Source organism: Macaca thibetana, chromosome 16, assembly GCF_024542745.1.
Source record: "Macaca thibetana thibetana isolate TM-01 chromosome 16, ASM2454274v1, whole genome shotgun sequence".
In the NCBI taxonomy this organism is placed as follows: Eukaryota; Metazoa; Chordata; class Mammalia; order Primates; family Cercopithecidae; genus Macaca; species Macaca thibetana.
The window spans coordinates 22,273,665-22,298,153 of NC_065593.1; the positions used below are offsets into that span (position 1 = coordinate 22,273,665).

General features: G+C 51.5%; 1 protein-coding gene across 4 annotated transcripts in view; it reads left to right on the forward strand.

Moving 5' to 3' along the window:
- The window catches only part of KSR1 (kinase suppressor of ras 1), a 172,388-nt gene that overhangs the window by 129,509 nt on the left and 18,390 nt on the right, over nt 1-24,489 (forward strand). For 2 of the 4 annotated variants that reach the window (XM_050763196.1, XM_050763197.1), the window contains exons 5-14: nt 177-181; nt 5,386-5,446; nt 7,663-7,746; nt 9,232-9,293; nt 9,395-9,501; nt 14,071-14,239; nt 18,134-18,175; nt 20,594-20,648; nt 21,436-21,484; nt 22,190-22,569. In XM_050763196.1, the coding sequence (XP_050619153.1) occupies nt 177-181; nt 5,386-5,446; nt 7,663-7,746; nt 9,232-9,293; nt 9,395-9,501; nt 14,071-14,239; nt 18,134-18,175; nt 20,594-20,648; nt 21,436-21,484; nt 22,190-22,569 (1,014 nt within the window). Of the gene's footprint in view, nt 1-176; nt 182-2,650; nt 4,573-5,385; nt 5,447-7,662; nt 7,747-9,231; nt 9,294-9,394; nt 9,502-14,070; nt 14,240-18,133; nt 18,176-20,593; nt 20,649-21,435; nt 21,485-22,189; nt 22,570-24,489 lie in introns of those variants that run through there. The other 2 variants (XM_050763194.1, XM_050763195.1) reach the window with 2 other exon arrangements.

Genomic DNA, 24,489 nt, shown 5'->3' on the forward strand with positions numbered 1-24,489 from the left:
TGCTCCTTCTGGGCAGCTACCAAAAGTGCCCTCTGTGGTTTTCTAATTATAAAGATACATGGAAGGACCAATAAAATCAACCCCTATAGAAGCATGTAAAGTCAAAAGTAAAAGGTACCCCCATCTTTCAGTCCATTCCTCAGACTGCTTCAGCGGTGTGGCCTGAATCCTTCTAGATTTGGTTCTGTATGTACACGTGCGTGCACATGACGTGATGCCACGTATGGGTCAGGGTAGGCCGGGTTACACGGAAATAACAGATATCCCCAAATTGCCAGGTCTTAAAGGAACAAAGATTTGTTTCTTGCTCATGCCGCCTTGTCCATCTTGTCCATCATGGGTCAGCCTCCTTCCGGGCCCAGACTGTCTGAGCATTGCTGGCCACGGTGGCAGGGGGAAAAGTGAGTTCCAGATGTCATGCCCTGGCAATTGAGTACTCTTTCTTGGAAGTTCCACTCACCATTCCTGGCCCAACCTGAACAGGAGAATGAAACTGTGCTCTTTGCCCACACGCCCAGGAGGAGAGAACTGGAATATTTGGTGGAAACCACTAGTGACTATCAGATACCATACCATCTACTCTGTCCCATGACTTGTTTTTTCAACTTCCCTTGGTATCTCTGGGAACATCATGTCAGTACATCTTGGAATATTTTACTCTTTTGTTTAGTTTTTGACTTAAAAGTTTTTTCTATCTATGGATTTTGAACAAGTGAGACAGTCACACGATCCAAAGTGCAGCAGCTCTGTGGCTTCTCAGGGTACGCGGTGAAAACTCTACCCCACCATTTTTATTCAGTCACGTGGTTCCCCTTTCAGGAGCCAACCAGGCTAGCAGTTTTGTGTATGTCTATAATTATTTAAACCCCATTTGTTTGACTTGTTCATATTATTTCATTGTATAGTTTATCTTGTCCCCTTCTTGATGGGCATTAGATTGTAGTCTTTTTTATTACAAAGATTGCCCTTGTCAATATACCCTTGTGGGCAGCACAGAAAGAAAGGGAGAGTTCTCCTTGGGTGCCTCTTACCTTCTTGTACCCCTGAGGATTGGGGCACCTGGTTTCTCTCCTCAGCCTGGGCACCACTTTTCTACACTTGATCTTAGCCAAAAGGTAAAGAAGCGACAAGGGCACCCATTTTCTAGGGGGTTCCTTGGGCTCTGGTGTATCTTGGGCCTTGGAGTCGTCTTTGGAATGGGCCTGATCCCCTCTCCCAGTGCATGCTGTTCAGGTCCTTTATGGGATGGAGCCTGGACAGCTCCAATGGGTTTGAGTGTGCCACCCAAGGAGGAGAGATCCAGGTGTCACTGACCCTGCTGTTCCCTCTTGGGCTGTCCTGCTGGGGCCTGGGTCCCACCCAGAAGGGGCTGTAGAATGCAGTGATGATGGCCACACGAACATGGGTCAGAGGACATCTCACAGTGGGCTCAACCCAGTCCCTCTGTTTCTGTCTTCTCCCAAGAAGAACATTAGGAAAGCTCTGGTCTCATTCGCATGCTGGAAGGTGGCAGGGACACAGCCTCAGGCAGATGATACAACTAGCCTCAAACTCCAGCCAGTGACTGAGCCTCAGACCCTGGGATTCTGAGTCCAATCCCTGCAGAGTTACCAGAACCAGCACTGACGTGACGCTCAGGCCACCTCGCTGTTCTGGTGACCCCTGAGTGCTCTGTTTCCTCCAGCTCCATGTGTTCTTGGGGGCAGTGGCAGCCCCCTGGGGAGGCTCAGGGTGTGTTCCTGCGTGACTCTCCTTTCAGGGGCTACCTCTGCTCTGCATGGCTGTTATCTCTGCCTTCCTGTCCAGCCACACCCTCTCCAACTGATAATTTTTTTTTTCTTTTTCTGAGAAGGAGTCTCGCTCTGCTGCCCAGGCTGGAGTGCAGTGGTGCAATCTCAGCTCACTGCAACCTCCGCCTCCCGGGTTCAAGCGATTCTCATGCCTCAGCCTCCTGAGTACCTGGGATTACAGGCATGCGTCACCACACCTGGCTAATTTTTGTATTTTTAATAGACACAAGGTTTCATCACATTGGCCAGGCTGGTCTTGAATTCCTGACCTAGGTGATCCACTTGTGTCAGCTTCTCAAAGTGCTGGGATTACAGGCATGAGCCACCAGGCCTGGTCTCTCCAGCTGATTTACCCCTTTTCTTGCCTGGCTCTGGGCCAGGCTCTCCCACTGTGAGCCATGTGACCTACTCAGCCAGCCCCCTGAGGCTCAGTTTTCTTGGCTGTGAAATGGGCTGAACTCTAATTACCATGCTTGGTTGCTGGCGAGGCTTATGTAAGCTAATGTATTAAAGTTCACAGCACTGAGTTTCAATGTCCCCTGGGGAGGCCCGGGGAATGCCCTTCTAGTCCTTTCCATTGAGGAAATGTCCCCACAGAGATTGCAGGGGTTCCCACAGTCACTCAGCCACAGCCTGGCCTCAAGCCAGGCCTCAAAGTCCTGCATCCCAGCCCCTTGCCTGCTCCCGCCCAAAGGTAATGTTCTAGGAACGCGCCGAGCCAGCATGGTGACGTAATCCCCCTCTCTGCTTTTTGTCTCCTCTAGGTTTGGTAAGAGCGATTCATTTCCATCCCCTCTACCACCTGGGAGTCGTGTGTGCGTTGCTGTCGCCATCGGGGGTGGACCTCTTTGACCCCCCTCTTAGCCCATTCGGCCTCTCCATAGTCCAGAAGCAGAGGTGCTGGTGACCGCCTCAGGAAATAACCCTAAGACAGGTGGCCTTAAAGTGACTGGCTGGCTTCAGCCTAGCTGGCAGCTGTTCTCTGAGAAGCAGAGACCTTGAGCGCATCTCGGCCCATGGGCAGCCCCATGAAGAGCCCTGTCTCCACCTTGCCCTTGCCCACCGAGACTCTCCAGCAGGGACTCTGGCCTGCTGGGCTGCCATGGTAAAGCACTGCCCCCGGGAAGGTGGTGCCATCTGCCTGGTTTCAGTGGACTTTAGCCATCCCCAGAACCCTACCTGATGTCCCGGGACCCCACTCTTCAGGAGAGGGACATTCCTGGAGGCAGAAATGCAGCACAACTCTGAATGACGCCCCAAAAGATGGGAGGTGCAGATGCCCCTTTGGGATGGGAGGACACATGGGCAACCCTTGACCCCCTTTCCCACCCCTACCTCCAGGTTGGGAGCACGTTCCTGCACGTGGCTGTGCTGTGGGGCCTCGCTCATGAGTCAGAGTGGAGGGAGACAGCTGTGCCTCTGGAGTCTGCTTTTAATTGTCTGGAAATGCAGAGATGTCTGGTTTTTGCCTGAGCAAAATAGGAGTTTATTTTTGTACTATCCCGAGCTGGCTAGGAGAGTCACGTAGCTGTGGGCGGGGTCTTGGGAATGAGGAGGGGTGCAGCATGCAGGAACTATGCTGAGGTGGAGCTGGCTGCAGGAACCCCAGGGAGGCACAGGGGGACCATGGAAAGGAGCTACACTTCCCTCCCTTAGTGCCCTGGCAGAAACTGCCAGGGCCCTTCACAGAACCTTGGAGGAACATTCAACACCTCCATCTCTAGGACAGCCCCAGCCCTGCCATCCTCCAATTGCTATGGTAACACGGGGACTGGAGCAGTGAGATTGTTAGGCCTTCAGGGCCAGTGTCTCCATGCAGATCAGATGAAGGCAGTGCCTGGTGCACATACCACCTCACTGCCCATGCCCACAGAAGATGGGGCAGATCGTAGGTGGCTTTGGGGCTAACTGGTTGAAACTCCAACATAGTCTGTTTCTCCTAGGCTGGCAGCTGGCGCCTTTAGCCCCACGTGTTTTTTGTTTTGTTTTGTTTTTGTTTTCTTTTGAGACGGAATCTCACTCTGTCACCCAGGCCGAAGTGCAGTAGTGCAATCTCAGCTCACTGCAGCCTCTGCCTCCTGGGTTCAAGTGATTCTCCTGCCTCAGCCTCCCAAGTAGCTGGGATTAAAGGTGCCCGCTGCCACACCTGGCTGATTTTTGTATTTTTAATAGAGACGGGGTTTCCACCATGTTGGCCAGACTGGTCTCAAACTCCTGACCTCAGGTGATCTTCCTGCCTCGGCCTCCCAGAGTGCTGGGATTACAGGTGTGAGCCACGGCGCCCAGCCATCCCCATGTGTTTTGGTGGCCTTGGCTGCTGATGGGTGGGGTGAGCCCCAGGAGGAAGTTGGGACAAGTCAGCCTCATGGCAGATGTGCCTGGGAGAGCTGCAGGTGAGATAGATTGTTCTTATCCAGCTCTCCTTGATGTGGGAGGACTCAGTACCTCCAGCATGCCCTTCTCATGGAGGTTATTTATGTGGTACTTGGCCTTAAGTGAACCAGCACTTCATGAGTCCAGCTTTGTGCTAGACCAGCACTTGGGATTGAGGAGGGCAGTGGCCACCCTTGGGGGACCTTCTGACTCAGAGGACATGAGATGGCCACACTAGAGCGCTGTGTTCCTGACCTTTCTGGGTCACAGGTCACCTTGATGATTGGATGAAAGTCTTAGATCTTCTTTCCAGAGAAAAAAGCCTACAGCATTCTACTGAACCAGTCCAGAGGGTTCCCGGATCCCCGAAGCCCACCCATGGGCTGGCTCTGGGAGGCAGTGGCGCTGAGTATGGGGGCGTGAGTTGAATGTGCGGGCTGCTGGTGGGTGGAGAGAGTGCTTCCAGCAGTTTGTCTACTGCACTAGGGATGCCTGTTCTTACAGGGAATCCCAGGCTGGGAGAAGGGAGCGCCCTCCAGGAAGGCCAGCAGGAGAGGCACCTCAAAGCGTATGGCCTTTCTCTCAGCAGAGAAGGAGGGTGCTCAAGAAGTCCCCAGAGGCTCAGGCTCATACCTGGCTGGGGCTGGCCCATGTGAGAATGTGGTAAAGCTTCGCCTTGTCCTCGCTCTGTCTGCCCCAGATCTGGCAGTGGCCTCTCCCAGAGGAATATCCTCCAGGGGCTTCTGCCTGGAAAGGCACTGGATGGGCTGACTAGCCTCGGCTCTCCACCTGAGGTAGACAGCTTCAGCCATTTACCAAGAAGTACCCAGAATTGAGCCCCTGCACACTGGGGGCCTGTGGTGTGTTGGTGAGAGGTTGCAAGAGGTTGGGCTATATAGAAGCTTCTGTCCACACTCTGGCTTTGCCTTCTGCCTCTCCAGCCTGCCTTGCTCCTCAGCTAGAAACATCACAGAGGCAGCTGACTGAGCCATCCTCAGAGGCCAGGAGCAAGCTAGAGGACCAAGCGAGGCGAGGGGAACCATACCATGCCACTGGGCTAGCCTGGCCTGCTCCTGTGTTGATGGATATAGATCAGGGAGATGCTTATGTAATAAACCATTGCGCCCCCCTCTAGCCTGTGGTCTCTGAACTAGGAAGTCACGGGCACGAGCTGTCGCCTGCGGAGTTCCTCAGCCTGCCCATCCGGCCTCTTTCCCCGCAGATCTCTCGCATGGATCCCCACAGATGGTACGGAGGGATATCGGGCTGTCGGTTACACACAGGTAGGCACAGCGGGCCTGGAGGGGGATCAGAGCACAGAGCCGGGCTGGAACCCACATGGGGCCGGGAGTTCTGGTCTCTGTTTCTCAGCGAGCTCTTTGCCTCTGACGAGTCTGTCCATTTCCATTTCACCTGTGGGACATGGCCCTGCACTTACCTGGAACCCTTGCCTTGCCAGGGTGGCCACATGGACTTGCACCTCCGTCATCTGCACCTCCTCGGGTCTCTTCCTCACTCTGCTTAGGGAAAACACTTTCCTTCTTTCCCAGGACACAGGTCCCAGGAGAAATAGGGTCAGGGTCATGGGAAGGAGTTGCAGGAGCTTCCCCTGCATCCGGTGAGATGTCACGTGAGTCCTGAAACTGGCTGCACATCAGAGTCTGCTGTAGAGCCTGTTGAAAATCCAGATTCCTGGGCCCCACCCCTAAGGTTCTTGCTCCCCTCACCTGCAGTGTTGACATGAGAAGTAATTAAAACCCAATGAGGGAGACAGAGAGCACGTGTGCATATGTGTGAGCCTCCACAGACCTGGTTGCATCTCGAGGAGGCCAGATTGCAACTCCTTAAAAGGCACTCCATGCAGTTGGGTGTCCCCTGCCACCAGAAGCTCCCATCTTTGTTGGGTGGAGAGAGTAACATTTATGGATCTCTGCTACACAGCGTATCTGTGATCCTTCCCAAATCCTGTGAGGCTTAGCGTTAACCCTATTTGCAGAAGCGTCTGAGGCATCTTACAGCCGGTAGTAAGCAGAAGGCAGAATTCAAACCCAGCTGTTTGTCCCCAGAGCCTCTTCTCTTTCCCTTGTGCTGAAGGCCTTTTTTGGCCTCTGCTGGACCAGTGGAATTTCTTACAGAGAAGCTCTGTAACTCTAAGTTCAGAGAGCTGGGATCCAGACCCTGTTACACAGCATCCCAACTGTGGCACCTTGGGAACATCACCTGACCTCTCTGAGCTGGTTTCCTTGGCTGCACACTAAGAATCCTGGACCTGCCTCACTCCCTGGCATGGGCATAAGAATCAAATGAGCTAGTGTTAGTGGATGCATTACAAACTGTTTCCCAAATGCTGTTGGCATTTGTTCTGTTGTTACTGTGATATACAATATGTTAAAAAAAAAATCTGTGTTTCCAAAAATATGAGTTATTTCTGCTCTTAGGCCTGCCTCCCCACCCCTTGGACCAGCCTTGCGCTTTTTTTCTGGAGGACACTACCCACTCGTCCCCCATCCTTCCTTGAAATCTATCTTTCGTGTTTTCTTTAATGTTCTACATTTTGGATTGAAAATAGACTGATACGTTGAAACGTCAACAGAAAATTGCCCTCTTGTTCCTGTCCCCAACTCCTCAGTCCCCTCTGTAAAGAAGTCTTAGCTGTGTGTTGTCTTCTAGAGATATTTTATACAAACAAATATGTATGTATGTTTTCCCCTTTATTTTTTACTCAAATACTGCATATGTTATACACAATCTTATACTTTTTTCCAAAAATGGAGATACAATTTAATAGAGCAAAATGCACAACTATGTGTGTGTATGTGTATGTATTCATACACACCTGTGTATACCATCCAGATGAAGATGAAGAACATTCCAGCACCCAGAAAGTTACCTTTAGTTCTCCCTAGTTGACAGTGCTGCCATTCAGTGGTATTCACTTCTATCGTCATAGCTGAGTTTTTTTTTTTTCCTGTACTTGAACTTGATGTGAATGGGATCGTATCTTATTGTACCTTACTAACTTGACAATGTGACTTGGAGATCATTCCATTTGCACAGAAAGAGCGTCCTTGTTTTAGTTTCTTGCTGCATAGTGTTCCATTGTTTGGAAAGAGCATACTTTAGTCATAGCCCCTATCAATGGACATGTAGGTTATTTTCCATCTTTATGCTGCTAACATGCTGCTGGCATACCTTGTCTATGTATCTTTCAACATTTGTGGCCTTGTGTTGGATAAATTCCTAAGAATTCCTAAGAACTGTTGGGTCAAAGGGTATGCACACTTGTACTCTTGATTGCTGCTGCCAGATTGGTACTGCCAGATGACCACACCAACTTCAGCATATTGACAGTGATGACTTTGCATCTGGGAGAGGGCCCATGGGGCTCTGGGATGGAGCCAAGACTCCCAGTTGCCCTGGAGCTCCGTGGGAACCCTTCTGTGTCTGGGCCTTGGCCTCCCAGCCAGTGCGAGCATGTGCCTGTGTCTGCCCCCTGCAGGTTCTCCACCAAGTCCTGGCTGTCGCAGGTCTGCCACGTGTGCCAGAAGAGCATGATATTTGGAGTGAAGTGCAAGCATTGCAGGTGATGGGAAGAGGAGTGGGGGTGGGAGGAGCAGACACTTTTCGTTTAGTAAATCAGAGTTCCAACACGCTTCCCTATACTTGCTATTCATAGTCCTATTCAGCACACCAGGGAGTGATCAGGCCTCTTCAGGGAGATTAAGCAAGTTACTCCGCGAAGAAGGGAATACTTGAGGTGGGCTTTGAAGGATGAATAGAAGTTTACAAGATAGACCAAGGGGGAAAGAGAATTCCAGGCCATGGGAGGGTCTTGTACTAAGGCCCGGAGGAATATGAGGACTGTTCTGGGACCTGTAAGGAGTTCTGAAGTTTAGCCTTACATTTTGAAGCCCTCGAGAGGCAGACAGGCGATGCTAAAAACAAGGAGTTGGCTTGCGGACGGGGAGAGTGAGCGCAGGGTATACATTCTGTACAAGTCCAACTTTATTTTCTCATGCCTTGTGGTTTCTGGTGGGAAGGAAGGGCAAGGATAGGGAACAGTGTGGGCTGGGCAGAGTGTGTCCTCTGCTGTCCCACTGCCCTCACCTAATGCAAGGTGGCCTTGGAGGTTCGGTGTCCAGCCCACTCTGCCCCTGCATTGTTGTATGACCTGGGGCAAGGCACTTGACCTTTCTGGGCCTGATTTTTAATGTATGCATCAACCATGGGGATGGCTCTGAGAACCTGAGCTAGTGTGTGTGATTGCATCTGGGCTCCAGTCACACGGTAGATGGTGGGTCTTGTGCATATCAGCTGGACCCATCACTTTCCCAGCGATTCTCCTGACCTCTAGGGAGTTGCTGACTTCTCTCTCTAGTCTGGGTCTCCTGTGGCTCCTGGCCACTTGGCTTTACATTAGGGACCTCTAGTTCCCATCGTGTGGAGAGCACAGGATGACCTCTGAGCCCAGGCTGTCCTGCGATGCAGTATGAGGTTGATAGGACACCCTCAGCCCATTAGAGAGAAATCTAGTACTCAGTGCAGAAGGCAGGACCACAGTGAGAACCCAGTTCTTTCCAATCCTAGCCTGGGGCTGACCCTCAGACCGCATGTTCCATTGCACAAATGTAGCCGGAGGGGCTGCCCTTTGAGTCCCTGGGATTCTTTGGTAAAGCAAACACTGTCTGTCTAATTCGTCTTTTTTTTTTTTTTTTTTTTGTAAGTTCAGATTTGTCTTGAGTTTTTTCAGTATGGGTAGAGGGTCTCCTTTTCTTTACAAAAGAAAAATAGGTGGGCAACCTGGGGCAAGTCGAAGTGGGCATCACGAGACCTACTTTGCTGTGAGGATGGGTAAATGACACAGAGCGTGGTAAATGCTCAGCATAGCAGCTCAGTGTAGCAGCTGCTATTACTATTAATATCATGGTGTTCTCTACTTCCGAGCTAACATTTGTTGAGAAGTTTGTGGAAATGGAGACAGTCCTGAGTGAATGCTACACAGAGCTACCCATGTGTGCCCGAGCCCCGCACGTGGCGCTCCGCACGCTAACCTCCCCTTCTTTACCAGGTTGAAGTGTCACAACAAATGTACCAAAGAAGCCCCTGCCTGTAGAATATCCTTCCTGCCATGTGAGTTTTCTGCCTTCCTCTCCTCTGCCTTCTGGATTTCAGTGAATCAATCTTTAGCTTGACCTGTTCCCTGGTGATGGGTTTTCCCTCTTTTCAAACAGTAACTCGGCTTCGGAGGACAGAATCTGTCCCCTCGGACATCAACAACCCGGTGGACAGAGCAGCCGAACCCCATTTTGGAACCCTTCCCAAAGCACTGACAAAGAAGGTACGCTGGGTAATGCTGGGGAGGACCCCCTTCTGCCACTGGACGTCCTTCCTATAAAGCACCCCTGCCTCAGAGGCTCAGTGGGGAAGTGGGATGTGACACCACAGTCTCAGATTTGTGGCCAGAGGGTGGCCTTGGGAATCATATCTTGAGCCACTAGGAGGCTTTACATTTAAGTTGTGGTGGTACAGCCGTGATTCCCAGTCCCTTCTCCTCTGAGCTAACACTTCCTGTGTGTTTAGCGTGTACCGGGAACAACTTCCATTGCTGTTTCATTCGAGCCCCACAATAGTTCTGAAGGGTACATACTGATCCATGTCACAGGTGAGAAAACAGCACAGCATCCCCTGAGAGCAAGATACAAACCCAGAGTGGTAGCCTCGGCAGCCACCCAGCCGCAAAACCTGGGCCCTTAGTCGCAGTGCAGTAGATACACCTTCAGTTGTTCGTTAAAGCAATTGCCATGACCGCCACCGAGCAAGGCTCTGCTGCCCTCATAGGAATACCCAAAAGTAATACAAACAGTGCATTTTCATCCATAGCCAGGTCAGGCTTCTCTGCTGAGGCAGACGGGTGTCCTCTGCAGCTAGACAGAGTCTGCAAAACCTGTGTCCCCCAGGAGGGTTGGCATACCTGTCATTGGCCCCTTTGCACAGGTGTGCCTGGCATCTGGGAGGTGCCAGTGCTGATGGCTACTGACAGCAGCTCCCATCCTGGCTGGCTGCAGGCTGCTGGCTGCTGTGGTTTTGGCTGTGTATTTTTAAGTGTGTTTTACCTGCAGCCCCAGAGCAGGGGCTTAGCGTGTGCCCCTCCAATGAGGAGCATGTGCCCAGTTGCCTCATGGCTGTGACTGGCCATGTGGCTCAGGCTGGAAGAAAAAGACAGGCAACGTGGCCAGTTTGTACTGGGGACCCTAAAGGTACAGCTTCAGGGGCTGCTCTGGGAGAGCCAGGGCCACCTCTTACTGTCAAACAAGAAGGCCAGCTGTCCCAGGCCTGACTGTGCCATGGGCCTGCACCTGTCCTCTCTCCTGCCTCTCGTTTCCCTCTGGTGGTGGCTTCTCACCCAGAATGGGGAGGAAGAGGGGAAAGATGATAGGGTCCTGTCTTAGTCTGTTCAGGCTACCATAACAAAATATCATAGACTGGGTAGCTTAAAAACAATAGAAATTTGTTTCTCATGGTTCTGGAGGCTGGGAAGATCAAGGTACCAGCAGACTCGATGTCTTGGGAAGGCCCACCTTCTCACAGATGTCACTCATACCACATCCTCCCATGGTGGAGGGGCCCAGCAAGCTCCCTCGAGCCCTTTCATGAGGGCACTAGTTCCATTCCTGAGGGCTCTGCCCTGATGACCCAATTACCTCCCAGAGGCTCCAGCTCCCAGTACCACCTCCTTGGGTGCTAGGGTTTCAGCATGTGAGCTGTGGGAGTTCACAGTCATTCAGACCACAACAGCTGCCCAGCCCTGGCTTTGAGTCCCAACTCCTCTCTTGCTTCCATGACCTTGAGTGAGCCACTTGACCTCTCTGAGCCTCACTTTCTGCTTTGTAAATTGAGGTTCCTAATGCTTCATTCACAGGGTATTTGAAGGGTAAAGAGAGAATGTTCATGAACTTGTAGGGAGCAGTACCATACCATCAACTAGTAATTATTTTCCCAGCCCGTCACAGATAGGATCAGTTCCTCAGCAGGAATGCAGTGCCCCCTGCCCCCATTGCCAACAATGTCGTCATTGCCCCTGCCTCTCCTCTCCGGCTACGCCTAGCATACCCCCCATCCCTATGCGTTCTGCACGACCCCCTGCCCATCATGTTCACTCCTGCATCTCCACCCACCTGCACACCACCCCTCAGCCCTCCTCACAGCACTCTCTCTCTGTTCTACCTCCCTCATGAGCCCCTCCTGCGTGCACCTCCTCGGCCTCTAAGCCCACACGGTGGTGCCAAAGACCTCTCGTCTCTGAGAGCGTTGGCCCTCCAGGATCCCGCTGAAGGTTGCTATGATAACATGAGCTGTTACTGAGTTCTCACTAGGGGCCACACATGGTGCTGAGAGGTGTGTTTATCCTGTTCGTCTTCGACCTCTTCTCCCACCACCTGCCCCTCCACCCCTGCCTGCCCCATTCCCCTTCAGCACAGATGCTCCCTGAGGGCCCCGTGATGCTGTCTTGCTCTCATTGGCACCAGGCACACAATAGGCAGTCAGGAAACCAGCATGTTGATTGTTGAATGATTGGACAACACTGTGATCCGGCAGGTGTTACCCCCATGTTACACAGTGGCTCTTAAAGGTTGGGTCATTTGTCCAGGGTCACAGAGGGACTGATGGAGGGTCCTGAGCCTTGGAGAGTGAGTGAGAAGAGGGAGGGCTCAGTGGATCCAGCTCCCACTTCTAACTTGGCGCCACGTGATGTCAACTATCCCTGGCCAGTAGATTCCAGAGGTCACTCTGTACGCCAGAGCCTTCATGGCGTGCAGCAAATAAACCTGTTGAACTTAGCATTTAACCCAACTTGGCCTCAACTTCTTTAACCAAGGAATTCCTCTCCCACCCCCAGGGGAATTGATGTTTGCATTCAGGAAGCACTTTTCAGATCCAGGTCCTGCCTAACTTAGAATCCCCTGGAGCCCTCTCTCTGTTGGTCTTCTGGCCTTGCTGGGGCCCAAACTTCTGAGTGCTCCTAGCTAGCAGGTCTGCAAAAGAATGTGGAACAAGCATGTATTAGTCACCTGCTATGTACCACCCACTCCCACCTTTGTGATGCTACTGGTCAGCGCAGTAACCCTCTGCCATAGGTGTTGATGTTTTCATTTTGTGGTTGAGGAAATGGAAGCTCAGAGAGGTAGAGGAAGTTGCCTAGAGTCACCCAGCTAAGTGGTGGTGGAAGCTGGCCGAGAATTCCAGTCTGTCTGCCTCCAAACCCCGGTGCTCTTTCTTTTTGGCCACAGGGAGAAGCTGGAGCTTAGGCCTCTCTCCCTGCCCCCTACTTTCTCCCTTCACCCACCTTTTCTCATTTCTAGTGCAGCAGCCCTCCCTTCCCTGGGGCTCTCTGGTCCTTGCTCCCATAGGCTCTTGCTCAGAGCTGTGAGATGCTGGTGCTGTTCTCAGGGGTCTCCTCCGTGCTGTGGCTGGGGAGCCATGGCCAGAAGGCATCCTGGAGCTGGGATCATGCCAGGCCCATCTCCCATGACTGTGGGCAAAGCCCTTGGCTTCCTTGGGCCCTGCTTCCCTGAGCTCTACGGTGGGACTGTGGTGGCACGTAGTGTGGATTGAGTTGATAATTGAGTTGATAATCAGTGCCGCCCAAACTTCATCAAAGCTGCAAACCATCTTTATGGTTTCTGTCTTAACCGGATACCACCTAGGCTAATACTTAACAACACTTCACTTTTATGTAATCATCACTATCATCATTGGAAAAACCATGATTCCTACAGATAGAAGGTAATCATTAAAACAAGCACAGTTAAAACCAAAAAGTTATAAGCTTCATCTGGTTATCACGCTTGCTTAAGGCTTAGAGCTTGAAGCCCTCACTCTGTTGAATGGGTGATGAGTCAGTGTTGGAGAGGCGATAAAGACATAGCAGCTCAGGCCGAGGCCTTCTCTCAGGCAGAACAAGACAGGAAACAGAGCACCCCTCCTCCCTGGTGCAGCGTCCTCTGTGTTGTGTCCAAGGATCTCCTAAAGGTGTCTCACTGGCCACCAAACATGTGTTTCCCATGGCAAGCACTGGTTCATGTGATCCATTAGCAGGGGGAGCATGCTTGCTTTAAGTGTGGAAGGGATGACATTAACATTTAAGTTGGGACAACATGAGTGAACCAGGCCTGTCCTGACAAACTAACTCCTGTGGTCATCTTCTAGAAAGTTCTTTCCAGCTCCAGAATTCTTACCCCTCCAAAATGGCAGACCGCACCAGCCCAAGCCATCACCTCTTTCAGGGTTTTGTACTTTGACTCTAAGACTTCCCAGTGCCTTTGATTCAGCCAGATTTCCAAAGAAAAGGACTGTATGCCTCTCATTTATCATTGGTCTCCCTACGTCTGGCAGAGTGCCTGGTGCTTAGCAGACATGATATAACATTTATCAGAGCCTGAACTTAATTCATTATAAAATCCTAATGTGTGCCCAGCTCAGAGCCAGGCACTGAGTATGTAATGATCACCCTGGCCTCATGCAACACACAAGGTAGTGGGAGAGTCTTCCGTCAGGAAAGTGCCTGGGACGTCTGCAGTAGACATGGTGCCCTGATGAAACACTGCTGGGAGCTGTGCCAGGATGGAGAGGAGGAGCGTGGTCCCAGCCAGGGTGCAGGAAAGGCTTCTGGGAAGAGTGTGCTTGAGCTGAAATCAGAAAGCTGAGCAGGAGCCCCCTGGGGAGTGGGCATTGAGGTGAGGGCCTCTGTGTGCTGCCCTTCCTCAAATGCTAGATGCGTAAAATGTCAGACCCTGAGGATTCCCTGGGCTGACTGCTTCCTTTCCAGATGGGGAAGGGAGGGTGTGGCTGGTGGGAGGCAGGTGGGGCCGGGACAGCCCTGCCACTCCCAATATGTCTGGTCCTGCAGGAGCACCCTCCAGCCATGAATCACCTGGACTCCAGCAGCAACCCTTCCTCCACCACCTCCTCCACACCCTCCTCGCCGGCGCCCTTCCCAACATCATCCAACCCATCCAGCGCCACCACGCCCCCCAACCCCTCACCTGGCCAGCGGGACAGCAGGTTCAACTTCCCAGGTACCACATCTCCAGGCTTTTCTGGGTTCTCAGGGGTGCGGACAGATCCCCTTCTCAGCAGACCCAAGGTCTGCAGATTCAAGGTCAGACATGGTCACAGCTAAGAGCTGATGTTTATGGAGCACTTGCCAGGCGCCCCAAGCACAATAGCTCTGATGTTGATGCTGTTGTTTTACAGATGGGAATACTGAGGTTCAGAGAGAGGGAGGGGCTTGCCATGAGTTGTACAGCCTGTAAGTGGCAGAATGGAGATCAAACCCAAGTCCGTCTGACACAACATAATCCCCACGCTGCCCTCCTCTTCATGGGGTGGCCTCTCCTGGGCAGTGCTCACTTTCTCAGGACTGGCTTCTGAGCTCCCAGGAGGCATGGCCAGCAATGCAGGGAGCTAGAAGGCCTCAGAGAGGGAATCTGGGTGGGGTCCTGCTGCTTCCCACTCGTGATCTGGGTAAGCTCCTTCAAAGAGACCTCTCGTTCCCTTTCCATAAGATAGGTGACTATGTAAAGTTGGAATTAGGTTGTTCCCATTGTGTGGCTGAAGACACTGAGTCCCACAGGAGTTTACAGCAGAGTAGACCTTGAGCCAGGCTCCACCCCAGCTCACTGCCTGGTGTCTGTCAGGAGAGGTCAGGGTTCCAGCCTCTCCTGCCCTCAGCTGCTGGCCCTGGGGGGTCTGCCTCTCCAAGCAGCAGAGTGAAGCCCACCTGCCCATTTTGGGACTGAGCTGCTGCCTCAGCCTCTCTGGCCGCTCCTCAGAGTCAGTCTCAGCCTTCAGTTTATTACAGTTTGCAGTCCCAGAGGAAGGAAGGTGGCTGTGACACTCCTGTTTGCTCCGGACCCAGCCACAGGCTGTCACCAGCCAGTAGAGTCCAGGTCAGGCCCCTGTCTCTGGCCTCTGGAGCTCCAGATCCATGAGGACAGTCACAGCTCTCCCTGTGCCAGGGGAGCCCCAGCTGGAGCTGTACCCAGCCAGCAGGAGGCCAGGGAGCTTCTCCTGGGACTTCTTTTGGGGACAGTGGAGACAGAGATCTTGTAGGAATCTCTCTCTTTGCCTTCACCTCAGTACGCACGTGGCTGAGTATCTCCTGACATGCACGCGCCGTCCTGAGCACGCCCCTCCCCTCCCTGCATTGAGTGATGGCACATTTGATTAACCTCCTCTCCCATTCTGCTCTGTCTTTATTATGCTCTGAAACTGTGCCTTTTGCTAAACCTCCCAGTTTGGGTTTTTGTAAATGGAAAGGGTGTGTTTGAAACACGGCAGCCACAGAAAAAGTTCTGTTTGCACCATCAGCTGGACCCTTGCTGCTTTCCCTGATGTCCCTAGACTGGGCCTTCATTTTCCCCTGCACAGAGGCCTCACTCTCTCAAGACTCTATCTCTTTGGTCATGGCAGCACCAATGGGTCAACCCTCCCCCTAACCCCCACTGCCTGCCCCACTGGCCCTGTAGTTCAGCTGGAGAAGGCAAGCCTCCTGTCGTCCCCCTCCTCTGTGCTGTGCAGGGGCATTGCACTTCAACTTCAGTGGTAAACCTGGGAAAAGATTACAGTCACGTGCTGCTTCACAACAGGGAAATGTTCTGAGAGATGCATTTGGCAATTTCATTGTAATGTGAGCATCATAGAGTGTACTTACATAAACCCGGATGGTACAGTCCTCCACACGTCTCGGCTGTGTGGTGTAGCCTATTGCTTCTAGGCTGCAAACCTATGCAGCATGTGACTGTACTGAATATTGTAGGCAATTGCAGCACAAGGCTAAATATTTGTGTATTGAAACATCTGAACACAGAAAAGCTACAGTAAATATACAGCACAAAATATTAAAAATACGGCTGGGCACAGTGCCTCATGCCTGTAATTCCAGCATTTTGGGAGGCCGAGGTAGGCGGATAACTTGAGGCCAGGAGTTTAAGACCAGCCTGGCCAACATGGCAAAACCCCATCTCTACTAAAAATACAAAATTAGCTAAGTGTGGTGGCGCACACCTGTAGTCCCAGCTACTCAGGAGGCTGAGGCACGAGAATCGCTTGAACCCAGGAGGTGGAGGTTGCAGTGAGCTGAGATTGCACCACTGTACTCCAGCCCAGGTGACAGAGCAAGACTCTGTCTCTAAATAAATAAATCAGTAAATAAAATGGTATTTATTTGTAGGGGACTAGAAGCTGCTCTAGATGAGTCAGTGAGTGAGGAATTCCTGTACACTACTGTAGACTTTGTAAACACTATACGCTTAGGCTACACTAAATTTATTTTAAAATATTCTCCTCAATAATAAATTAACCTTAGCTTACAACTTTTTTACATTATAATCTTTAATTTTTTTTTAATTTGGAGTCTTTTGTTATAACACTTAGCCCAAAACACATATTGTATAGCTGTACAAGAACATTTTTCTTTGAATTTTTATAAGCTTTTTTCTATTTTTAAAATTCTTAATTTTTTTTAAACTCTTTTAAAAAAAAGAGTAGCCTAGGCCTGTGCAGGGTCAGGATCATCAATATCACTCTTCCACCTCCACATCTTCTCCCACCGGAAGGTCTTTGGGGCAGTGACATACATGGAGCTGGCATCTCCTGTGATAACAGTGCCACCTTCTGGATACCTCCTGAGGCAACTGCCTGAGGCTAAATTACAGATAACTTTTTTTTTTTTTTTGGTAAGTAGAACAAGTATAATCTAAAATCAAGATTAAAAGTCTGGGCGTGGTGGCTCACGCCTGTAATCCCAGCACTTTGGGAGGCTGAGGTGGGCGGATCACCTGAGATCAGGAGTTCAAAACCAGCCTGGCCAACATAGTGAAACCCCGTCTCTACTAAAAATACAAAAATTAGCCAGGCATGGTGGAGGGCGCCTGTAATCCGAGCTATTCGGGAGGCTGAGGCAGGAGAATCACTTGAACCCAGGAAACAGAGGTTGCAGTGAGCCGAGATTGTGCCATTGCATTCCAGCCTGGGCAACAGAGCAAGACTCTGTCTCAAAAAATAAATTAATTAATTAAAAATTTTAAAAAGTGATTAAAAGTGCAATATAGTAAATACATAAACCAGCAATGAAGTTGTTTATTCTCATTATCAAGTAAGATGCTACCGTGCATAATTGTGCACGCCATCCTTTTATAGTTTCGTGGATTATTTCCTGCCAGTGTCACCACAAACACGTGAGGAATGCATGGCGCTGCCCCTGTTACCACAGCTACCACATCACTAGGCAAGAGGAATTTTTCCACTGCATTATGATCAGGGCCACCATTGTGTATGTGGTCCCTTGTTGACCAAAGCAACATGTTCTGTGGCACATGACTGTATTTATACCCCCATTTGACAGTGAGACAGCTGGAGAGGTTAGCCAACTCCCTAAGGTCCCAGAGCCTAGTTATGTGGCAGAATTGAGGTTGGAACATGCTGTCAGCTTCCAGAACCCCAGTGTATCCTTTTCAGTACCCTGTAAGAGAGAGAGAAAAAAATGGGGGTAGGGAGCAGTAAGGTTGAGACACTCTGGAGGTACAGGTGGGGCTCAAGGGGAGGAGGCCATTCTTCCATACATAACACTGTTAAACTTTTCAGAATCACTGTTTCTCCCCCATTGTATTTTGCCCTTTTGGGCTCACATGTATTTCACAGAGCACTGGTGACCAGAGACGGGGTCTTGGAATGCCCAATCCTCCAGTGCAAACCCCTTTAGTCTTGGGGGCTCCTGCCAGGGCCCATTTTCTCCCAGCTCTTTTCCTCCTTCCTGCATGGTTTGGCCTGTCCTTGCCAGGTCCATCTAGGGTAGGGCTGTCCCAGCCCAATAACCAGTCCCTGTCTCCCAAGCCGGTACCTGCAATTCCGCTCCTCCCTCCTGCGTTGGCCGTTCTGTGTGTGTGACTCACCTCCTCTTCTGTTTAAAGCTGCCTACTTCATTCATCATAGACAGCAGTTTATCTTTCCAGGTGAGTCCTTTGCATGGTTCCATTAACTGCCCTTTGCTGTGACCCCTTCTGTCTACCCCACCTGGGCGCCCTCTTCCTGGGGGTGCCTTTGGAGGTACTTGAGTCTCCCTCCACCTGTTCTGAGAGCTGACTTCCCATGGAGGATGGGAAGGGGGCAGGGCAAGTGCCCTGGAGGTCGGCTTCTTAATGTGAGAAGTTCTTGCTGGGAGGGACCCTGGACCTGTCCAGCCTCTTGGCACAGAGACTGCAGGCGACCTTTTCAAGGTCACACTGCCAGGAGATGGTAGAAGCAGGACTGGAACCTGGGTTTATAGAATGGGGAGAGGACTTTTTGCTAATGCTTCATGAGCATCTGTCACCATATCCTCCCTTACGCAATAGCCAGAGGATATCTTATGCACAACGTCTTAGAGAAGTGGAAACCCATTTGGGAAGGTCTGCGGGCTTCACTTAGTGGGCTTCACCTTTCTGTGCCTTACCACACAGTGCCATCTGCTGGCCACTGCTGGAAATGCCTCCTTATTGCAGAAAGTTTAAAGGAAAACACTTTCAATTCAGTAAGTCAATACATTGAGTCCCTTCTGTAAAAATTGTTTTCTACACTTACTGTGTACCAACCTTTTCATTCCTGCCCCTAAAGTGTTTGAGATCAGTGCTTTTTACTGTAACTGAAGGTGATGAGCGTAATGGTGTTTAAAACAAAGACTGTAGCTGTTTTTTTCTTGGGTCTTGAACAGGACTGTCTTGAAGTCACAGTATCTTGGTTACTCCAGGCTTTTCTATTCCCTAAGCCAGCTCCATTAGGGGGCTGACTTGGAGTATCTGAGTCCTTAGAGGACTGCCTGCATGGCGTTGCTCAGGTGTTTGCAGGGCAGTGGTCAGGGCCCTGAGAACCCGCCTTATGGAGGCTTCCTGTGAACAGCTGAGCAGCCTCTGCAGTTTCACACCCGTTTTTTGTTGTGGTTTCCCTGGTTACTAGCTCTCGGATGCACACAGGGGATTACCCCAAAACATTGGGAAGACGTGGCTCTTTTCCCAGAAGGGTCCATTTTCCCCTGAAGATATGTCACAGGGAAGGCAAGGAAATACATTTTTATTAAAGTAAACGTGGACACATTTTGGAGCAGAATGCATGATACACTCTTAACTTTTAAGGAAAAGCATGAGGCTTCAGAAGCATTTTGCCTTCCCACTTGGGGGTTGGGGACAAACCACACCCCAACTCTTACTACTTCCCTCATGCCTTAGGCGTGTGTTTACCTTCTGTGGAACATTTGAGCAGTGTTGGATGGGTAGAAATGCCAGGCCCCTGCTGGTAGTCTGCAGGCACACTGTGTCCAGGGGAGGCCTTACCAGTAGAGGCTTCTAAGGTTCTGATCCCCCAGAAATTGTGCACAGGATATTGGGCACATGTGTGCATTTCCCTGATAAGAAGGCCCACGGCCTCTATCAGATTCTCCATGTCTGTGAGGTCCCAGAGATGTTGACAGCCTGTGGTTCAGAGGACCTTCAAAGGCAGAAGAAAGCCCTAGAAGAAGGTCGAGGGAGGTCTTTTGGCTGAACGGGGAGGGTCTTTGTCCACACAGACAGGAGAGAGGCCTTTGATAGCTTCAGCCACTGCCACTTCCTGTCTCTTTTTGCAGAAAAGAGCGGGGAGTGAGCGGCCCATGGCAGTCCTGGGACCACCAATCTCCCTGTAGCACTTTGGTTCCATGCTGGAGTAGCCTTCAGTTCTGGTCTCCCTGGACGTGGGACTTTTAGCACTAAAACTGGGAACACCCCAGGCTCAGGGATCAGCCCCAGCTGCCCACTCTTGGGCCCCTGATATGTGGCGTTTCTTCCTCTCCCCTGAGAGCTGGTCCACCAGTGACCCATACCGGAAGCCGAGGGCGGAAGCCGAGGGGTCGGGGCCTTTGTGCTGGAAATCCCCAGCAGCTGTACCAGGCACCAGGTGTCGCTAATGAGCCACCTGCACATCCTGCCACTGGCCTTGCTGGCCGAAGTGAGAGCATCTCATTACTTTCAAGGGTTGTCGCAAGCAGCCCCTGCTTCCAAACAGCAGCTTTAGCCAGCCTGTCCAGTAAATGAGAGCCCAGTTTGCTTTTTCCACTTGTTTGTGTGGGGCAGTTTGGCCGGCCACAGGTGAGTGGTGGTAATGAGAAGTCTCAGCCTCCCCACCTGCCCAGAGCCCCTTTCTGAGACAGAGCTGTGTATGCAGAAGCAGGTGCTGTGGAGGCTGCGTCCTTGCAACATTTATGGAAGATCACAGGCTGGTCCTTGTGGAAGTGCCTGGGGAACACGTGGCAGCCCACTCAGGGGAAAATCAACCTCTCTGGGGGTGCTGAGTTTCAAGCACCATGTCTCTTTGGGGAGGGGAAAGCGATCTCATGCTTTGTATTTGGTTTTTGTTTCCTCCAGACATTTCGGCGTTTGCACAGGCAGCCCCGCTCCCTGAAGCTGCCGACGGTACCCGGTAGGCATCCCTAGGCTGTGTCCCCTTCCCTTCTTTGGGGAATTATTCAGGCTGGATCCACATGCCTGGCCACCTCCCACTCTACCTTTCCAGCCAGCCAGATGCAGAACTCCCTGGGCTCATTCACCCTCTGGGCCAGTGAATTCCGTAGAGGGTTTTCCTTGCCTCCTATCAGTGCGGTCAACGTTGGGTGGGGCTGCCTGTGAAACTGGAGCAGTCTTGGGACCCAGGAGGGTGGATAGAGGGAGTTATTGGAGTTAGAGAAGCCTAAGAATAGCTCCTGTGCAGAGGCCTTTCTCTACCAGGCCATGCTGAGCACTTGACTCACATTCCCGCATCTCACCCTCAGTGCAGTGGTAGGTCTCAAAGTAGGTGCCATTCTTAACGTACAACCAGCCCAGAGAGGTTAAGAAATTACATAAGGTCACACCGCTAGGAAGCGATAGAGCTGGTTCTCCAAGTCGAGGCCGTCAGATTCTGAGTCCTGTGGGTGTGCTCTGAGACCCTGTGTAGCAGTGTCACATCTGAAAAGGGGCTTTGGGGATCACTGCCCACCTCGCAGCCCCCACCACCCTCAAGTTAGCCTAGGGAAGGCTGAGGCTGCACAACGGGCAGGCCTGGCCCTCAGCCTCTTGCCTGTCACCACGGTATCCACGTGGCCTTTCCCCTAGCCAGGTGTGAGTCAGGGTAAGGATCTTTGTCTCAGATCTCTCCTGGGAATCCCCGCCAGCTGAGAGCGGAGCAGCCTCCCGCAAGGTCTCCTTGACAAACCCTGTTTTACTCTTAGGCTCGACAACCAGCCGAAAGCAGACGTGTTGGAGGCTCACGAAGCGGAGGTGAGGGTGACACACACGTGTCCACAGATGGCCCCTCCCTTGTTTCTCCCTTCCCCATCTCAGAGCATGCAGGGGGCTTGAGAGTGAGTGGGTGCTGGGCCCTGGCAAGGGCTGTCCCAGGCACCCATTGCAGAGGCGCATGGTAGGGAAGAACGATGAGGAATGTAATGGAGCAAGCTTGTCCAAGCTTTGCCTTCCCCATGCTCCCCAGGTAATTGTAGCCAGGGTCAAGAACCATTGCCTTGACCCTTAAACAAAAGTGTCAGCCGAGCCTGGATCTCTCCATTGCATTATGGCTTGGAGAATGTTAACAGACTGATTTACTCCTGCCCAGGGGAGAGTCAGAAACTCTGTTTAAACAAGAGTTCCGGAAGGATGGATGCAGTGAAATTCTTCTATGCCAGGGATGCTCTTGCTCTTCCCTAGACAATTAGATGTTGCTCACAGGTAGGTACTGGAGTATTAGCATGACGAAGGGCCTCAGGTCACGGGGGCCAGCCGCCACATACTGTGGATGAGGACGTTGAGGTCCAATGATGCTAAGTGAGCTGCACAGCAGGCCAGTGCAGAGCTGCAACTACAACCTGTGTCCCCTGGCAGGATGCCTCTCTCCCCTGTTACCTGGCTAGGGCTCCAGGAGAAGGAAGAGATGTCGCAGAGCCCAGATCTGCTGCCCATCCCTGTTCCTTCCTGCTCTCCTTTCAGGCTGAGGAGCCAGAGGCTGGCAAGTCAGAGGCAGAAGACGACGAGGACGAGGTGGACGACTTGCCAAGCCCTCGCCGGCCCTGGCGGGGCCCCATCTCTCGCAAGGCCAGCCAGACCAGCGTGTACCTGCAGGAGTGGGACATCCCCTTCGAGCAGGTAGAGCTGGGTGAGCCCATCGGGCAGGGCCGCTGGGGCCGAGTGCACCGCGGCCGCTGGCATGGCGAGGTGGCCATTCGCCTGCTGGAGATGGACGGCCACAACCAGGACCACCTGAAGCTCTTCAAGAAAGAGGTGATGAACTACCGGCAGACGCGGCACGAGAACGTGGTGCTCTTCATGGGGGCCTGCATGAACCCGCCCCACCTGGCCATTATCACCAGGTAACCAAGCCCCAGGACCTCATGCTGGATGGCCAGCTCAGCCTCCCCCTTCCCCGGGAGCCCCATTTGTGTGGATGCCCTAGAGGATGTGGAAGTTTTAATAGAGGCATAAAGAAGAAAACCAAAAATGGGGTATAACTTCCAACTCACATAGCCCCATTGACACTAAAAAAGAAATAAATATGGGCTGGTGTAATGGCCCACACCTATAATCCCAACACTTTGGGAGGCCAAGGTGGAAGGATTGCTTGAGCCCAGGAGCTTGAGACCAGCCTGGGCAACATAGTGAGACGCTGTCTGTACAAAAAATACAAAAAACCTAGCTAGGCCTGGTGGCAGGTGCTTGTGGTCTCAGCTACTTGGGACGCTGAAGCAGGAGGATCGCTTGAGCCCAGGAGGTCAAGGCTGCAGCGAGCCAGGATCATGCCACTGCACTTCAGTCTGGGTGACAGAGTAAGACCTTTCTAAGGTTAGAGAAAATCAATGTCTGTAAAAGGTACGGAGTGAAAGCCAGTCTTCTCCCACTGCAGCTGAGTGCTTCTCCGCAAAGTCAGAGACACTATAAACAGTTAACATTCCTTCTGTTAAAATGAAGACATTTGCATATACTCACGTTTTTAAACTGTTTTTTCCTTTTTGTAAAAATACAAAGGAGAGATCATGCTGGCTCACACCTTGCCTCCTGCACTGGACTGTGGGTCTGAGGTCTACTCTCAGAAAACACCTGCACAATATCCTCGTCACATAGGCTGAACTCACTGGTGTGCTGGTAAATGTGTAACAACCAGTTTGGGGGCGGTATGGAGGGAAGCCCTAATGTGTAACATCCATCACTTCCTGTGGTGTAAATACTCTCACCGTGGTCAATTTCAGACTACCAACATGATCTCCCTGGAGTGGAGCAGAGTTGGGAAGAGTCATATAATCATGAACTGATCACTGGTGGTCCCATAATTTATTTACAGAACAAGACTCCATCTCAAAAAAATTAAATTAGTTAATGAAAAACAAAATCGGTAATTCATTAATGAAAAACAAGACAGGGTCTTGCTCTGTCACCCAGGCTGGAGTGCAGTGGTGTGATCTTGGCTCACTGCAACCTCTGCCTCCCAGGCTCAAGCAATTCTTGTGCCTCAGCCTCCCAAGTAGCTGGGATTACAGGCGTGCGCCACCACACCTGCCTAATTTTTATACTTTCAGTAAAGATGAGGTTTCACCATGTTGGCCAGGCTGGTCTCAAACTCCTGACCTGAGGTGATCCACCCACCTCAGCCTCCCAAAGTGCTGGGATTACAGGTATGAGTCACCGTGGCCTGCCTGAAGCAGGAAAATATTCGTTAACAAAAAAATCTTACTTTGTTTAGAATACACTGAAGGAAAGTGGGACACAGATAAGGAAAGCACCAACCAATATTCTCTACCCCTCACCCAGTTTTCAAAGGCTCTGAGACTCCAAGAATATTTTCCTAAAAACATAGTCCCTTCCTAAGATAGCTCCCCTGGACCCACATTCTCTCTGGGTCCCTCCTCACCCGGGGTTTTAGGAGTTGATGCAGGTGGAGACCCCAGAACTCGGGCTCCTTTTCCAATAGTCACCCTGATGCCCCTAACATCTACCCCACCCCCTTTCCCTCCTTTCACACTCCTTTATTGTAATAAAAACCCTGTGATCAAGAAAAAACGAAAACTATAATGAGACTCTTGACAGTGAGCCCCGGAGCCTTGATGTTGCCTATTGATGGCCTTAGATTAGCTAAGTTCTTCCCCATCAGAGTGGTCCTGCCTTGAAGCCACCAAGCATGGCTACTCTGAGTTCCTGAGAGCTTTGATGCACTGTTTCCTGTTGTAGGATGGGCAGGCACTGGCTCTCAGGGAATGGGGATTTGTGTACGTGTACGTGCGTGGCATCATGTGTTTCTG